Source organism: Neophocaena asiaeorientalis, unplaced genomic scaffold (genome assembly GCF_003031525.2).
Source record: "Neophocaena asiaeorientalis asiaeorientalis breed wild unplaced genomic scaffold, Neophocaena_asiaeorientalis_V1.1 scaffold256, whole genome shotgun sequence".
Lineage (NCBI taxonomy): Eukaryota > Metazoa > Chordata > Mammalia > Artiodactyla > Phocoenidae > Neophocaena > Neophocaena asiaeorientalis.
Window position 1 is genome coordinate 3,827,252 of NW_020185324.1, and position 17,041 is coordinate 3,844,292.

The 17,041-nt window shown below is 37.1% G+C and overlaps 1 protein-coding gene across 6 annotated transcripts in view; it reads right to left on the reverse strand.

The window, feature by feature from the left end:
- The window catches only part of RFX3 (regulatory factor X3), a 284,844-nt gene that overhangs the window by 10,490 nt on the left and 257,313 nt on the right, over positions 1-17,041 (reverse strand). For all 6 annotated transcript variants that reach the window (XM_024734283.1, XM_024734289.1, XM_024734284.1 and 3 more), the window contains one exon: positions 13,291-13,444. In XM_024734283.1, coding sequence (XP_024590051.1) covers positions 13,291-13,444 — 154 coding nt within the window. The remainder of the gene's footprint in view (positions 1-13,290; positions 13,445-17,041) is intronic.

A 17,041-nucleotide genomic window follows, 5' to 3' on the forward strand; every position in this document is an offset into this window, starting at 1 on the left:
GAGAGAAATCAGGCTCAGCTCACAGGTATACTGCAGAGACCATTGCAGGTTAGATCCAGCAGCAGTGAACTTTCCACAATAAGGGAGGCAAGCCTTGTATTGTAATAGCTGGAAAGTGAAACAATGCAGAGGAAGCCAGGGGGCTCAGACAGCAAACTGGTGAGGATCCACGAGGGCCCACAAAACAGAGACTGAGGATAGAAGGAAGGAGTTCAAGGACTGGGATGAAGACCTCACCCGTGGGGATGCTTTCCCTGCTGGAAGAGTTTACCCCATCCTGGGGAGGAAGGTTAGTGAGTAATCATAACCACATCATCTGGGCAGCTAGGTAAACATCCTCCATAGAAACCCCATCTTACCACAAAATCTCTCTGCTGGTATGCCCAGATTTATAGATTTACAGGCAGACAGATACAATCTCCCTCTCTCTCCCTCTCTCTCCCTCTCTCTCTCTCTCTCTCTCTCTCTCTCTCTCTCTCTCTCACACACACACACACACACACACACACACACACACACACACACACACACACAATGTATAACTGATTTACATGCTGGCACCAAAATATGAAAGTGTATGGTCTAGAACAGGGGTTAGTAAGGGGTCAGATAGTAAATATTTTAGGCGTTACGGTCCTGTTGCAATTACTCAGCTCTGCTACTATAGTGCAAAAATAGCCATAGATGATAGTTATATGAGTGGGCATGATTGTGTTATAATAAAACTTTATAAAAAATGGATGATGAGCTGGCCTTTGGCTAAAAGAACTTGTAAACCCTAGAAGATTTGGTCCAGTTCACAGACGGTGAAGGGAATGGAAGATTTTGTCTTTAAGGAAGGTGTGAAGACTTTGGCCACAGGGAGGATATAGAACCAGAGGCTTTAAGAACCAGCTTCATCAAAAAATGATGGTCACAAGGAAAGAAACATGGGTCAAGTTTTAAACACGGAAATCAGTTGGAAGACTAATCTTCCTCTCTTTTCCTATGGAGGCTTGTATGTACAGACAGAGACAGATAAAGGTTGGTGTCTGTGTCAATTAGTGGGTGAAGAGGATGAAGTCTAGGATACGAGGAAAGATTGCACGGAAAAGAGACTGGGAAAAAGATTACATGTATTAGTGATTTAGATGGGGCAAGCCTCCCTAGTGGGGAGTTTTTTTTCCAATTTGGATGAAGATGTGAAGAGATAGTCCAATAGCTTAAGTTCTCCATTGGTAAAAGCAAATAAGGAATAGTTCTAGATGAGGATGGTTTTTGGGGTGGAGTCATCCATGGAGACATGTCAGTGAGATGTATGTAGAGGAGGGGAGGAAGTAAGAAAAAAATAATATACTGGAGGAAGAGTTCATAATCCACAAGTAATAACTGACTTCATTCAGAGCAATTTAGCTTTTATACTGTAATAGTTTCCTATTGCTGCTGAAACAAATTACCACAAATGTGGTGGCTATAAATAATACAAACTTACTATTTTTTAATTCTGGAAGTCAGAATTCCAAAATGGGTCTCGCTGAGCTAAAATTAAGGTGTCGGCGGGTTTGTATTCCTTTCTGAAAATTTTTAGGGAGAATTTCTTTTTTCCTTTTCCAGCTTTTAGAGGCTGCCCACAGTCCTGGGTGTGACCCCACCGTCTATCTTCAGAGCCAGCAATGTCCGGTCAAGTCTTTCTTCTACTACATCACTCTGACACTGACTCTTCTGCTTCTCTCTTCTACTTTTAAAGACCCTTGTGATCACAGTGGGCCAATCCAGATAATCAAGGTTAATCTCCTTATTTTAAGGTCAATTAATTAGTAACCTTAAGTCCATCTGTAAACTAACATATCCACAGATTCCCAGGGTTGGGATGTAGACACCTTTGGGGGTCATTATACCGCCTACTACACACATCTAAGCTACCTCAAAAGAACCTGTCATATTTGCCTGAATAAAATCATTTGACAGTAAATTTTTTTCTACTATTGGAGGAAATACATCCTCCAGATCAAGCCGTTTGTAACACAGTAATTTTCCCCTCAATTTTGTCTGTTTTGTGCTCTTCATTAGGGGTGAGGTGGGATAGTATTGTATATAGGCAAAAATTCATTTTTTGTAATATATTTCTCACTAAGGGCATTTGTTCTTTATTTTCATTTACAGACTTCAAATTTTATGTATAAAACTTCCTATCTCTGACAGTTTTTCATAGCATGCATTTCAAGGTTTAGACTTATTGGAAGCACACATACATCCAAGAAATTTACCAAGATCACAGAGCTGAAAGTTGTTAGTGATGACACATAAGGAAGTCATTCCTGACAAAGAAGTGGAAGTCAAAACTGAGGGAATCAAAAGCTACTGAGTAGTGGGGCCAGAACAGCCCTAAGCTCCACATCCAAACGGAGGCCTAAGGAGAAACTCTGATGATAAAGTTACACACTAAGGACCAGTTACATACATACTGGTCCTTTGGACAGTTTCATGAGAGCAACCTGTGCCACCAAACTGCACAACAAGCAGCTCCAACAATCTCGGAAAAGCCCTCTTGTGTTAACACTACTCCATGGGTCCATGAGGATCCATGCTGTATAGACGCTGCAGCCAGATGCCAAGGTGCTAGCGGGGGATTAGCTGACATTAGATGTCTCTTTGGGACATTTACCTTTTAACTTGCATAAATTTTACATATATATATAATTTTATATATAATACTTTCTTCCCGCTTCATAAGTACGTATAAGACCTTTCAATCAATCCTACTGATAAGATTTTATCCAAGTCTAGCTATGTCTATTTAGACCCAATTATGTTTATGCTTCCTCCCTAATGTTGCCATTTTCCTTTCTAATTGACTCCTTTTCCCATTCTATTATGTTGGCGGTGTTTTATAAAGCATTGGATTAGTTTGCCTCTAATTACCACTTTGGCTACATCCCAAATAATGTGGTTGGATGATTTGTAATTCCGTGAATCATTTGACTCACTACTCAAAAACAGTCTTCAGGCTATTTTCCCCTTGTAATATAGTATTATTAAAGCCTTCACATGTCTTTATGTTATCTGTTTTATTAATTTCAACTTCTAAGCTTATGTTTGTATTGTCAAGAAATGACGGTCTAATTTAACACAGTATTACTTGGATTGTCAGTGTAAAATCAATATTAAAAAATCTAATTCAGAGTAGAAGGCAATCAAATATAGTTCCTCTTGACTAATACACATAACTTCAGATATTTATATACTTATGGAAAGGGAAAGGAAATGTAACTAACAAAAATCTGGTACCTTGTATGTGCCCGTCTGCTTGCCTGCCTATCCACCCCATCTATCTACCTATACCTAATAACCTATACCTATCTTCCTTCCTACTTTAGTCCTCACAACATCCCTGTGAAGGAATGGTTCTTATCTTTATTTTGTTGATGAGAAAACTCAAGTTTTCTTGAGATATACGTATATATAACTTGCCCAGGTTGCAAAGGTATTAAATGGGAAATATGAAATTTGGGTGTCGAACAACTTGGGGTGTGGGGCCAGCCTGACCTGGGTTTGAATCCCAACTCTGCCACTATCATTCCTGTGACCCCAGACATAATACTCTTTGATCCTCAGGTTTCCACATATATGAAATAGACAGGGTTTAATGTCTTCAAGACTCAATTTTCAAATACTAAAGTCCTAGAATTCCATTTAACCCTAAAACCGTAAGAGGGTGATTTCAAAATGAAATGTCTCTAGCTGAGTGGGGCTACAAGGAGTACTGCTTCAGAATGGAAGTGTTCCTTAGGCTTTGACCTAAGGTTGTTGACACTATAACTTCAGTCTAGGGCTGAAGTTGAAGTCACTTGATGTACTGACCAAGCCATTTATGACTCAAGCAAATACCATGAGAAGGGCTGTCCTAAACAAGGATGGTGTGTGTGTGTATGTTTTGCACCTTTAGCGTAATGAGGATGATCACACAACCAGAAATAGCTGACGAGCTCAGATGAATGTCAACATGTAAACCTTGACCTAACCAACTGCTTCTCGCTCTGTTCTTCTAAGAAGTCAGTAAAGGAGTAAGAGCCTTTAAAGCAGTTCCTATAAAAGCAGGAAGGTTGTTCCCATGCAGATTTGGAAGTTCTTGACCCAATTCTAATCTTTCAACATTCTGTACTTAGCTTGAACTTTGTAATGTTCTGAACTTTACAAACCTTAGATAGCTGCACAATCTCCTATGATTTCAGTTCTATTAACCGAAGTTAGTAGAATCGATCACAAAATGATTAGGTAGTGGCAACTATTTTGAATGTTTTTGATGGTGGAGAGAAATGTCTTGAAATTTCAATCATAAGGGATTTCAGAACATTATTATTTTCTTTAATGTCTTCCAAATGAGAACCAAATGAGTCAAAGCATTGTATTTAGCACTGGTACAGGATTTCACAACTGAGGAAAAATAACTGCTGACTTTAAAGTGATTTCTGATTTTAAAAAATTTGCAAGGCATGTTAGTGCTCCAGTTAGTAAAATCTTGTGTTCCTTGTTTTTTTTTTTTTTTTTTCTGGAAGTGGACTTTTCTATGTATTTCCAAATAGTTTTACTGAAGCCTGCTAAGATGGCTAAGATTTCTGCCCGTTTGCTTCACAGCAAGGCAAATTCTGCCCTGTATTTGCTGTTGGCTCTACCCCTTCAGGCTAGCCAGCTATTCTGGCAACTTGCGCTGTTGGCTACTCTCTACCCGGGTAGCATATTTTCATCATGATTCTGACTGTTCAGGCTTTTTTGTTGCCCTCTGTGCCCTGGGAACACAGTAATTTATCTACCTTTATATTGTTTCAAAATTTCTAAGAAGTGATATAAATGACTATGTATAAAATAGATAAGCAACAAGGATATATTTAGAGCACAGGGAAATATAGCCATTATTTTGTGATAACTTTAAATGGAGTATCATCTGTAAAAATACTGAATCGCTAGGCTGGATACCTGAAACTAATATAATATTGTAAATCAATTATACTTCAAGAAGAAAAACCTCTAAGAAGCACTCATGAGTGAGCACGCAGGTAGTGAAGAAGTAGGAATACAGGCCTTAGCTGCTTTTGAGGAGAAAAGTAATTTCAAAACCATTAACATTTAATGCTACCATTAGGCCAAACTTGGAGGGGCCTCTGTCCTGAGCCCCACACCATGGAGAGCCCTGCTCTGCCTTTCCTGTGGCCATGGCCCTCCCCACAGACAAGGAGTCCACTGGGCCACGTGGATGTGCCCTCCTGGACCCTGTGTTTCACTCCTACCCCCAGACCATACTTCTGTTACCTGAGATCCCATAATTCCCTGCCTAAAGCCCCAAGTCCCCTTTCAGGCCTGTGCAGGTCTCTCCCTAAGTCCACCCATCAGAAGAAAGAAGGGAGAGCCAGTGCGGAGGTGCAGCTATTTGCAAAGGGCGGACAAAACCTGAACACTGGACTGAGGTGCCCACAGGCATGAGCACAGGCTCTTCACAATACAGGATAGGGAATGATACACAAGAGAAGTGGTCTAGGGGCCACAGGGTGGGCCATGGGTCAACTATGTCTATGTCACCATTTTCTGGCATGGAACTAGGAGGAGCCTAAGAATTTTAAATTTAAACCCAGCCTTCCAAGTTATTACCAAGATCTATTTACCCAAATGCTAGGGTTGGGCCTGGCAACATATCTTTTATGTAAATAAAACTATGGGCTGAAAAGAAAGAACCTTGGCGCTCTTAACTAAAGACAAGCTCCCACTGAGGCCACCTTCACTGTCTATCAGGAAAGCATGATATCAATTTATTATGTCAGAGGAGTACCTATTTTGATTATACCACTTCCCTTTTTTTTGGAAATTATTAACTGGAGAGACAAGGGTGGTGGAAGTGTGGAAACATGTTCTCTTTGTACCAAGCAGACCTTTACCACTAGGATGAATCAGATTTGAAGTGATGGAAGGATCATCACAACTGGCCCATATACTTGCTGAAAATCTCTCATACTTATGAAAGTATATTTTAGTATAGTGATGGTGAAAAGCAGAAAACAATTCCCGTGAATTGAGGAAATTACCCATCCCAAACAAGGACTATTTCTTTACCAGGAGGACCAGCAACCATCAACTTCACCTGTGTCTGAGCAAAAATACCAGAAAGACAATGGAAGGCCAGAGCCACTTGGGCTGGGCACAGGATGATAGAGCATGGCAAGGAGGCCAGCAGAGGGAGCTGTCATGCTTAATCTAGGCCAGGGAACGTTTCACACCTAGTTGACTCTGAGGCTGGGCTACCAGGCTAACCTGTTGCTAAGCAAAGAGCCCAGTGGTGGACTTTGCTGAAGAGGACAGTGTGCCGAGTTTCCCTTCCTAACGTCTACAGTGATCATTTTAGTTCTTGAACAATGTCAAGAAATCCTGGATTTCTATTTTCTTCTCTTTTCCCACTTCCAAACACTTCAGGAAAACTAATCTCTAGTTGTAAGCACTTATGAAAACCCAACTTCATAACGGGGGTTCTCTGAAATACTGAAGGAGTACTCTGGGGAAAGGGAGCTCTTCTTGGTCTAGGAGCATTATTTTCCTGATATAGAAATCCAGTATGTCCATCATGAAATGAAATGAGAAGTTCTGTTAGTTGGTTGTCTGTCTTTCCATCATTCTTTTGTACTTCCTTCCTTGAATGAGTATTTTGGGGGCACCTATTGTGGGATTGTGTTTAGACCAGAGCTGTAAGCAAAACTCCATTCCCTGAAGAGGATGTGAGGAGAGGTTAGAGCCCAGAGCAAGCAGGGAAGGAAACCAAGTGGAGGAAGCTAATGAGCAGGGATCCCAGAGGGATAGGGTTGCAGCCCTGGGCTGCTGAGTCAATAGGTGCTTTGCTCACATGCAAGGAGAGTAAGGAACAGAATGACAAACCAGGAAAGAGGAGAAAAAAATACAGGAGAGCATCTACAGAGATAATTCTTAGGAACTTGGAGGATGAAGGTGGAGGAGAAAGGCTTTCCAGGGAGTCACTTTTATCATTTATTTTCAAGTTGTTAGAATTGTGCTAATGTAGAGGAGCAGATTTACAGCTAAAAGCAAACTGCAAATTCTAAAACCATAACTTTGATTTAGGTCTGTGGGTGGGTACAGAGGAGCTGAAGGGTGTAATTTGTTGTTGTTGTTGTCTTCTGGCAGATTTAGCTTTCCAACTGCAATTTGCTTAGACTAATATTCCATTTAGTTTGCATATTCTGAACATCTACTAACAAAACGTGGAAAGGGGAAGGGTGGTAGGACTATCAAGATGCATCCTGCAATGCAGAGGAAAGAAGCCTTGGAACAAAATAATGAAAGCTTTCATACCAGGCATCTGGTTTGTGCATGATTGCGAGTGTGCGGGCATTTGGGGGAGCTGTAAAGTACAGACAGAAATAAATTAGTCCCTATTCCGAAACTGTCTATAAACAATTTAGATGGTGAAAAATTAAAATGTGGATTGAACCGATTTGGCTACTTGGAGTGAGACAGCCCCGCTTCCTACAGTTAGCGCTACCGCTAGTTCTGATATTGGGCAACTTTCAACCTCTGTTTTCCTTATGGGTGAAATGGGGACACTAACATATCCCTTGTAAGGTTTTGGTGAATAGTACATAAAAATGTAAGACATTTAGCAGAGTAGTTGTCACAAGACCAGTCTTCAATTAGAAAAATATTAATAAACAGTAAGCTTTGTTATAAAGAATAACTAATATAACTTTTGACAAGTATTCATTACACTTTTTAAGTTACTACTGTTCCAAGATGTTTTTTTTTTCCTGCAAATGATTTCAACTGTGATATGATTCATCCCTTTAAAAATATTCTATAACAAGTCTATTATTCAACAGGTACATTTTCAGTGTGTTCCCTAGTTGCACTAGAATGATGCTCACTGAAATCTATTTTTCATTAATTTGATTTTATCTTAAGCATCCGTGCATATTTACAATGGTTGTACTTCCATCAAATGGAACTTTTTCACTCAACTTTTATCCTAAAAGCTTGCCTGTGAATTATTATTGCTCTTCTCCAGTTTTTAAATTTTAAAGAGTTTTTTCCCCTTTCACTTTGAGTATATCAATTTTACTGACGCCAAGACATTTTTCTTTTAATGGTAAACCCTTAAGAGTTCCTCAATTTTTCTTCCCTAAAAATATTACTAAAATATTATATTTTTAATATTGATATTCACAGCTGAGCAATTAAAGCAGATTTTGGTTCCTATTTTTATTTCAAAAAGTTGATTACAAAGATATAATATTAAGTATAAATTATGATAAAGGCAATTTAAATATATTTAACACATTAAATATAAAAATGTTTGTCACAGAAAATCATTTTATGAAGCAATAAAAATTTGTAGATTCAGTGAATATATTAAGACTACGTATATTTTAAAGAAATAAAGCATGTATGCCATTAACTTCTAAATATCCTTCAACTACTCATAAAATCCAAATAAAAGGATATTTTCTGCTCAATTTTCCTTGTCAGAGCTGTACAGAAAACCTTATGATTTAAAAAAAAATTTAACAGGTGAGCAAACAGATGCAACTTGTTTATTTTACTTTATTCCTACTCTTAAAAATTTCACCACTGCCAGAAACTCTATTGGCATATTTACAATATTTAAATAAAAATTCAAAAAACTGCATAAATCTTAGCAGTAAATAGTTTCCTTTTTATCATCTAGGCAAAAAATAAAAATAATAATGAAACTTTGGAAATGCTTTAAATAACTTACTGCTCAGTATTAATGTAGTAGCAGGCTGACGTTTAGAAGAAAACTCATGGTGGTGATGCTGTTTCATGTCGGGGTTCCATTACATGGTAGCCTTCATTTCAACAACTGAAATGTCAGTGCCACAGGGAATGTAAAAATAAAACTTGTATGTTTGTATACTGTGTTTATATGTAAAACATGATGTACTGGTCTCTCTTGCCTGCTCAAATAATGTAAATAATGTTAATTTTAAAACTCATTTATTGAATTCACATTAGTGAAAAGATGTATTAATTATCCTTAAGTTACTTTGAAAGGGAAACCTTTCCCTTTGCTTCTGGATCTATTTAGCTGCCTGACACCTCTCCCAAATACAGCACCTATAAAGGTAAAACAAATGTCCAATAAAGTTTGTGACTATTTTTCAGCTGTCCCTTTACTGATTTCTGAACTATTCTTATTCCAATCTCACCCCATCCTGCAGCAGGTAATAAGCATGGTAGATTAACAGCAACGGCTTTGGTGCCAGGCTGCTTGGTTTCAGAAACTGATTTTACAACCTAGTAGACTCTGTGTGACTGTGACTGGCTCTGTGTCTCATTTCATCATCCGTAAAATAGATTAAAAATAATATTCACTCACAAGTGAATATTATTCTTTAAGTATTCCTATATCCCTTTAATTTTCCTTTACAGCACTTATCAGAATTTATAGCTATGTAGTTATATGAACATTTAACAAATATGTATCCCCTACTAAAATATAAGTTCCTTGAATGCAGCATCAAAATCCATTTTGTTCATCACTACATCCTAAACATTATAAGGTTTGGTCTAGAGTAGATGCATAAGAAATATTTGTTAAATAAATGAATAAATTAATCTTAGAGATAAGTCTGAGAATCAACAAAAGTGAACACAATTTGCCCAAGATTATACTACCATAAATGACAGAACTATAAGTAGAGTTTAGTTCTTCTGACTTCAAGTTCTCCATTATTTCCAGGCATTAAATCTTCGATAACACAAATCATACAAAGAATCACGCAATTAATATTACGTAGGTTCTAGAATGAAAAGTAAAAGTACAAATCAGAGAGAAAAGGAGCATCTAATGTAGTCTGGGGGAAATTGGGCCTCCTCGAGGAACTGATATTTAAGACATGAAGGAGTTAGAATGGGCAAGGAGAGTCAGGCAGAGGGCTCCAGGTAAAAGCACAGTTTACACAGTGGTCCAATGATGAGAAAAGCTTGGTGAATAAGAATAGAGAAAAGACTACTGTGATTGCAGCAGAAGGACCTGGAAGAGGGAGGGTGAGGTTGATCACAGAGACAGGGCCAGATCTTATACCAAGGGAAGACTTTTCTTCCTTAAGTAGAAGAAGAAAAAGCCACTAAAGGGTTTTAAGTGTGGATAACACAATCAGGTTTGCATTTTCATAAGATGATACTGACTGCACTATGGGAAGTTTGGGAAAGGGCAGACTTAGTAACTGGTTGGATATGCAGGTCAAGACAGAAAGATACATAAAGATGATGCTCACATATCCAACATGATCTACAGGGAGGGCACCATTTACTGAGAAAGGACCATTCGTAGATAGATCAAGAGCTTAATTTCATTAAGGGTATAATAAATTCTCAATAAATAGTGACAATTATTATTGTTTCTGTGGTGGTTGTTACTGATGATTGAAAACCACTTGCTGCAATTGAGGGTAATGGTGATTTTTATGGATTTCAATGGATTTTGGCCTGCGGTGTTGCTCCCATTATATACACAGGCACTTCCGGACTTGAGGTTTGGAAAGGGAGGTTATTTACGGAGCTAAGAATGCAGCTGAGGCTTGACACATGAAAGTCTTTTTTACCTCCAATCTCATTTCTAGGGTAGGCTTAGGATAACACGTGAGAGATGCATGAGAAAACAGCCTTCCTTTCCCTTGAATTTCCTTCTCCTTTTCCCAAGAATCAAGAAATTTTAGACATGATAATATGACCATGGCCAACAGGTCTATAATGGCCAATTGGTCTACGAGGCATCAATGTTTTAAGGGGAGATCAAGCCTGTAAAATTAGCTTTACTTGGCCTTGGCTGAATAATGGATGAGCATAGACAGCTCAAAGGATTTTCCTATAAATTGGGTAAGGAGATAGTAAGCAAAGAAATCAAGAGGTATGCTTAGATCTTTGATCTTAGAGAAGGTATTTATTTATACCTTACTTTCTGATCTAGACTTTATTTATATTATATCTTTGAATCATGTGGCAATCTGTCTTATTCATTTACATTGTTTACTATAGTAAAAAAGAATGTCAATTAAATCATTAGAATGATTAGTTGGCACTATAGACTATATAAGGCCATTTTAATACTGGTGAGCCAGTACTGCTTGTATTAGCATATGAGGAGGTTGCTAAGTCTTCACACTGTGTCACTGGCTCATGGCCACAGGCTTTGTTCCCTAGAGATGCAGGGGAAACAGAGATCACGCATCAGGATTAGCCACATGGTGTTAATGAGAATCGCTGTTTATCATTATCCTGGTTATCCTGTTAAAGAAGTCCTGGAGCATATGAGGTAGTTGCCAAATGTGTTAAATATACCAAAAGGCATGTCTATTTCAGAAGTTTTGAGCCCTGAGTTAAAAAATTTTATCGTCTTTAACCTACTTGCCAACTGGGCATTTTGCAACCAGGCATCTATAAGAGAACTAAGGAAAGAGGCACTGAGGGGAACTCAAATCTAAGAAAAGTCCAGATTGTTTTGGTCAATGATGAGGTCCTGCCTGTAAGTTAAAAGCTAAAATGAATCTTGCTTAATCTCACATACACATAATTGGCATCATTTAGGCACAATCACCATTAAGAAACATACAAACACATATAGATCAGCATACAGCAAGGGATTTTAAAGAGGGAAAGAAGAATATTTTAACCAACTTTCAAAATAAAAGTCACATGTATTTTATTTATATTAGAATACTTATAAAGGTCCTTGAGGTATTTTAATATATTTTTAAATTTATACCTTTATCATCATATTTATTAAACTAGGAAAATCATCTAATATTTATTTTTACTTTTTTAATTTAAATAAGCACACACACATAGCTTAAAAGTGAACATGTCTTCTTGACTGCTTTGGGCAGCAATATGTAACATTGCCTAACCTGGCATAATCCAGCAAAATCTGGATTCAATCAAAACCCAGTTCAATACAACAAAGTGAGCCAGGGCTGAATCATTTGTGCATGTGCATCTATCCCTCATTATATTAACCAGCCCTTGTGTATATTAACTTTAGCATTTTAGCTTTACGACGTGTTGAAAATACATTTTGACACTATCCAGAAATTAAGAAGAAGAGAATTTTTTTCCTACACCTTTAGTGATTAGGAGCATAGGTATGAAAATCAGACTGAATATTCAAAACAGGTCTCCACTGTCTGCTAGCTATGTAACCCTTTAATCTCTCTGTGTCTTAGCTTTCTTCCTAAACCTCAGATTCTCATCTGTAAACAGGATAACGTAGCACCTATCTCAAAGAGTTGTTGTATGTGTTAAATGCTTTATTATACATAAGGGACGTAGGACTGTGTTTGGCACATAGTAAGTGCCCCCAAAATGTTAGCTACCAGTTTCAACATCATTGTTATTATCCTTCATTTTGTTCTTGGGCACTTGGAAAAAGAGTCTACAAAATACTTATTTAACTTTTTCCTCTGAGTTCCTAGCCCTTAGCCTTATCAGAAGCATCAATCTTTCTTATTTTCCAGTCAATACGGATGTTTTTTAAATTGAAGTATAGCTAATTTACAATATTGTGTTAGTTTCAGGTATACAACAAAGTGATTCGGTTATACATATATTTATATATGTATATATCTATAAACTTTTTTTCATTTCTTTTCCATACAGTTTATTACAAGATATTGGATCAAGTTCTCTGTGCTATATACAGTAAAACCTTGTTGCTTATCTATTTTATATATGGTAGTGTGCATCTGTTAATCCCATACCCCCCAATTTATCCCACCCCTGCTTTCCCTTTGGTAACCATAAGTTTGTTTTCTATGTCTGTGAGTCTGTTTCTGTTTTGTAAATAAATTCATTTGTACTATTTTTTTTAGATTCCACATATAAGTGATATCATATAATATCTGTCTTTCTCTGACTTAACTTCACTTGGTATGATAATTTCTAGGTGCATCCCTGTTGCTGCAAATGGCATTATTTCATTCTCTTTTATGGCTGAGTAATATTAAGGATTTTTTAAAGTTCAGTGATTCTCAAGATCTTCTTTTACATAGACACCTTTATAGCATATTTAAATATTCCATGTACTTTCACATGATATAATCGACAGTTTTAGAACCTTTGACTAAGAAAATATGTATGAACAGAGGGATTTAAGGACCCCCTGAAATAACCACACAGGCCATCTGGGGTCCAAGACTCATTGGTTAGGAACCGTTGCTTCGACGATTAATACATTTGGATTAAAATAAAATTCAGATCTTTTTAGAAAGCCCTGTGGGTCATAGCTCTTTTAGCCTCTCTTACCTCACCCATGACCGCTATGGGTGTCTCTCCTGTTGCCTGAGCAACACGGTGTTCTACTAAGTAGAACATATACTCGTCGTAGAGCAGACGGATCAGGTGGAAGGAGCCAAAGCTAGCAGCACTGCGTAGGGTTAAGTCCCGAATAACCATTGAGCTGTTCCAAGAGAAAAGACACATATGCAGCCATTGTTAGTGAGCAGGATTAGAGTTCAATCTAATTTTCCTCTTAAAAGAAGTTAGAGGTCTAAAAGATTGGTATAGCACACAACCTGCCATGGAATAATTTCACTACTGAAAGCAGTTGGCTCAACTCTTTCAGAGTGGTAAATAGGTCACCTTCACTGAAACTTGACTAGATCCTTATTAGAGCTAGACAAGTATTAACTGGGAAAAACCATTTTACTGTCATAGGCAAGTCTTTTGATTCTATTAAATTCACAAAGGGGTCAGAATTGAATAAAAAATATTTTTGGGAGGCTGACAAATCATCACCATAAGAAAAAGCAACTCAAAGTGAAGGTCTTATTGATGACGCGTAAACACTGTGTCAGTATCTCTCAATGATAACGACCTCTGGGGTACGCTGTGAGAAAAACATGTATTTGACCAAGTTTACAAAATATACTAAGCAGGGACTTCCCTGGTGGGGCAGTGGTAAGGAATCCGCCTGCCAATGCAGGGGACATGGGTTCTGTCCCTGGTCCAGGAAGATCCCACATGCCTCGGAGCAACTAAGCACAGGGATCCCTGCAAGTTCTGTTGGAAGGTAAGTTTATTAAGTGATTCTAGTTCCTTACTGATTTCCATTAAATTAAATTAAGGTGATTTTTCCATTAGAAATAGCATAATAAAATCAATTAAGAAATGCATAACTTTGAAAAATATGAATGTTTAATTTATAAAATACCAAAATCTGAACCATATTATTAATGAAATACTAACAATACACTCTATTATACTCAAAATGTAAGTGAATCAAAATAAAATTTTGGCCTCATTGAAGACATGTCAATTATTAAGCTTGTCCATGCACTTCAAATCTCTTTAATATTTCTATCTTAGAATCAGGGTAGGATGTGTGTGTGTGTGTGTGTGTGTGTGTGTGTGTATGTGTGTGTTTCTCCTCACTTTCATTTAGTGTCCTTTTCTAGAGATTTCTGTCCTATGCAAACTAAAACAGGCATTATATTCTCTGATAGGAGGAGATAGAATCTCACAAATGTATGGGCTGATATTCCTAGGCCTTATTTTGCAATGAAGAATTGTAAAATGCCAGACAGATGGAAAAACAGAAGACTACATTTCTGTTTCATTTTCAACCTTATTTATATAGAGGCTAGTAATATATCAAATTCTACACATTCAACTTGGCAAGTGACAGATCATCCTTGTACATCTAAAACTCTAAAGCCCTGGATCCTGATCCTGGCTCTTCATTAATTCACTATCAATCTCAAAAAAAAAATCATTTCCATGAGAGTGTTTTTCCTTTTGGGTGAAAGTGAAAGCAGTACTTTTGGTCTTACCTAATTTGCGTGATGATTTCAAGGACAAAATGTGTTAAAGGTTGTGAAACAGACTTATGAATGAATAGAACAAGACTCAAATATAAGTGATTATGATCCTAATACACAAAACAGGAGGAGCTGAGCTTCTGACTCTCATTTGGCTACGGCAGCAAGAACAGGTGTTACTATATGATGACGGCAGATGTCTCTCATTCTGTGGATCTATTTACTAAACAGAAAAAAAGCATGGGTTTGGAGTTAGATCCATGTTAACCACCATGTGATCTTGATTGTGAGTATGTCATTCAACATTTAAAGGTTCAAGATTAGCCTGAGAGTCAAATGAGATAATGTACGTGAAATCTTAAGCAAAACTACCTATTACTATACTATTCCATATGTTGGAGTTAATAATATACTCATTATCATAAAAAGCAGTACTGGTGAATGAGTCCTTAGAGTCAAATACTTTAATGAATACCTTAAGTTTGGAACTCTATAAGAGAATCACTAAAAATAAATTAACACTTTCACTTATATGTCAAAGATATAATGACAAAATTCTGTTATAATTCGATGCATGCTTTTCCCAAAACTCAGTAACACATCACCTATTCATAAAAATAATTATTATAAATTTAATAGCTATTGAAATTAAACTTTATTTTCCTATGGAACAAATTTTAACAGGCAGAGAATCCTCTACTTTAAAAAGAAAAAGCAAAAACAACATAAAAATAACAATAAAAAGTTGCCTAACATTTTTACATATATCCAAATTTGATCATGTGAAGTAAATAATTTTGAAAAATTAAATAATATGGGGTGGAATATTCACTCCTAAGTACACATCTCTTGCTGAAGAAAGACAGCAGCTATTTAAAATACAGCCTGGAGAAGACTAATGGCTAACAAGTATACAAAAATATGACTAATCTTATTCAAAATTAAAAGAAATGTAAATTAAAGGTAAGATACCATATATCATCTATTATACTATAAGACATTAAAAGATCAGTGTTGGAGAGGGTATGGGGAAAGAACTCTCATTTGCTGTTTCTACAAGCATAAATTCACAAAACATTTACGAAGGGAAATTTGGCAACACATGTCGAAACTAAAAACGCACAAATGCTTTCACCTAGTAGTGTTTTCTAGTTGTTGTTTTTACAAAATACAAGCAGGCTATCTCTCTCTCTGACAATGTTTTTTTTTTTTTAACATCTTGATTGGAGTTTAATTGCGTGTATTCGTTTCTGGTTTATAACAAAGTGAATCAGCTATATGTATACATATATCCCCATATCCCCTCCCTCTTGCGTCTCCCTCCCACCCTCCCTATCCCACCCCTCTAGGTGGTCACAAAGCACAGAGCTGATCTCCCTGTGCTTCCCAGTAGCTATCCATTTTACCTTTGGTAGTGTATACATGTCAATGCTACTCTCTCACTTTGTTCCAGTTTACCCTTCCCCCCTGCCCATCTCCTCAAGTCCATTCTCTACATCTGAGTCTTTATTCCTGTCCTGCCTCTAGGTCCATCAGAACCATTTTTTTTTTTTTTTTGTTTCCATATATATGTGTTAGCATATGTTGTTTTTCTCTTTCTGACTTACTTCACTCTGTATGACAGCCTCTAGGTCCATCCACCTCATTACAAATAATTCAATTTCGTTCCTTTTTATGGCTGAGCAGCGTTGCTTTACAAAGCTGTGTTAGCCTTCGCTGAACAACAAAACGAATGGGACATACACATACAGATATCTCCTCCCTTTTAGACTTCCCTCCCATTTAGGTTATCACAGTGCACTAGGTGAGTTCCCTGTGCTATACAGCATGTTCCCATCAGTTATCCATTTTATACATAGCATCAATAATGTATATGTGTCAATCCCAGTCTCCCAATTCCTCCCACCCCACCCCTTTCCCTCTTGGTATCCATACATTTGTTCTCTACGTCTGTTTCTCTATTTCTGCTTTGCAACTAAGATCATCTATGTCATTTTTCTAGATTCCACATATATGCGTTATTATACAATATTTGCTTTTCTCTTTCTCACTTCACTCTGTATGAACAATCTCTAGGACACTCCCTAGGTCCATTCACGTCTCTACAAATGATCCAATTTCATTCCTTTTTATGGCTGAGTAATATTCCATTGTGTGTGTATATATATATATATATATATATGTGTGTGTGTGTGTGTGTGTATGTATATATATATATATATATATATATATATAAC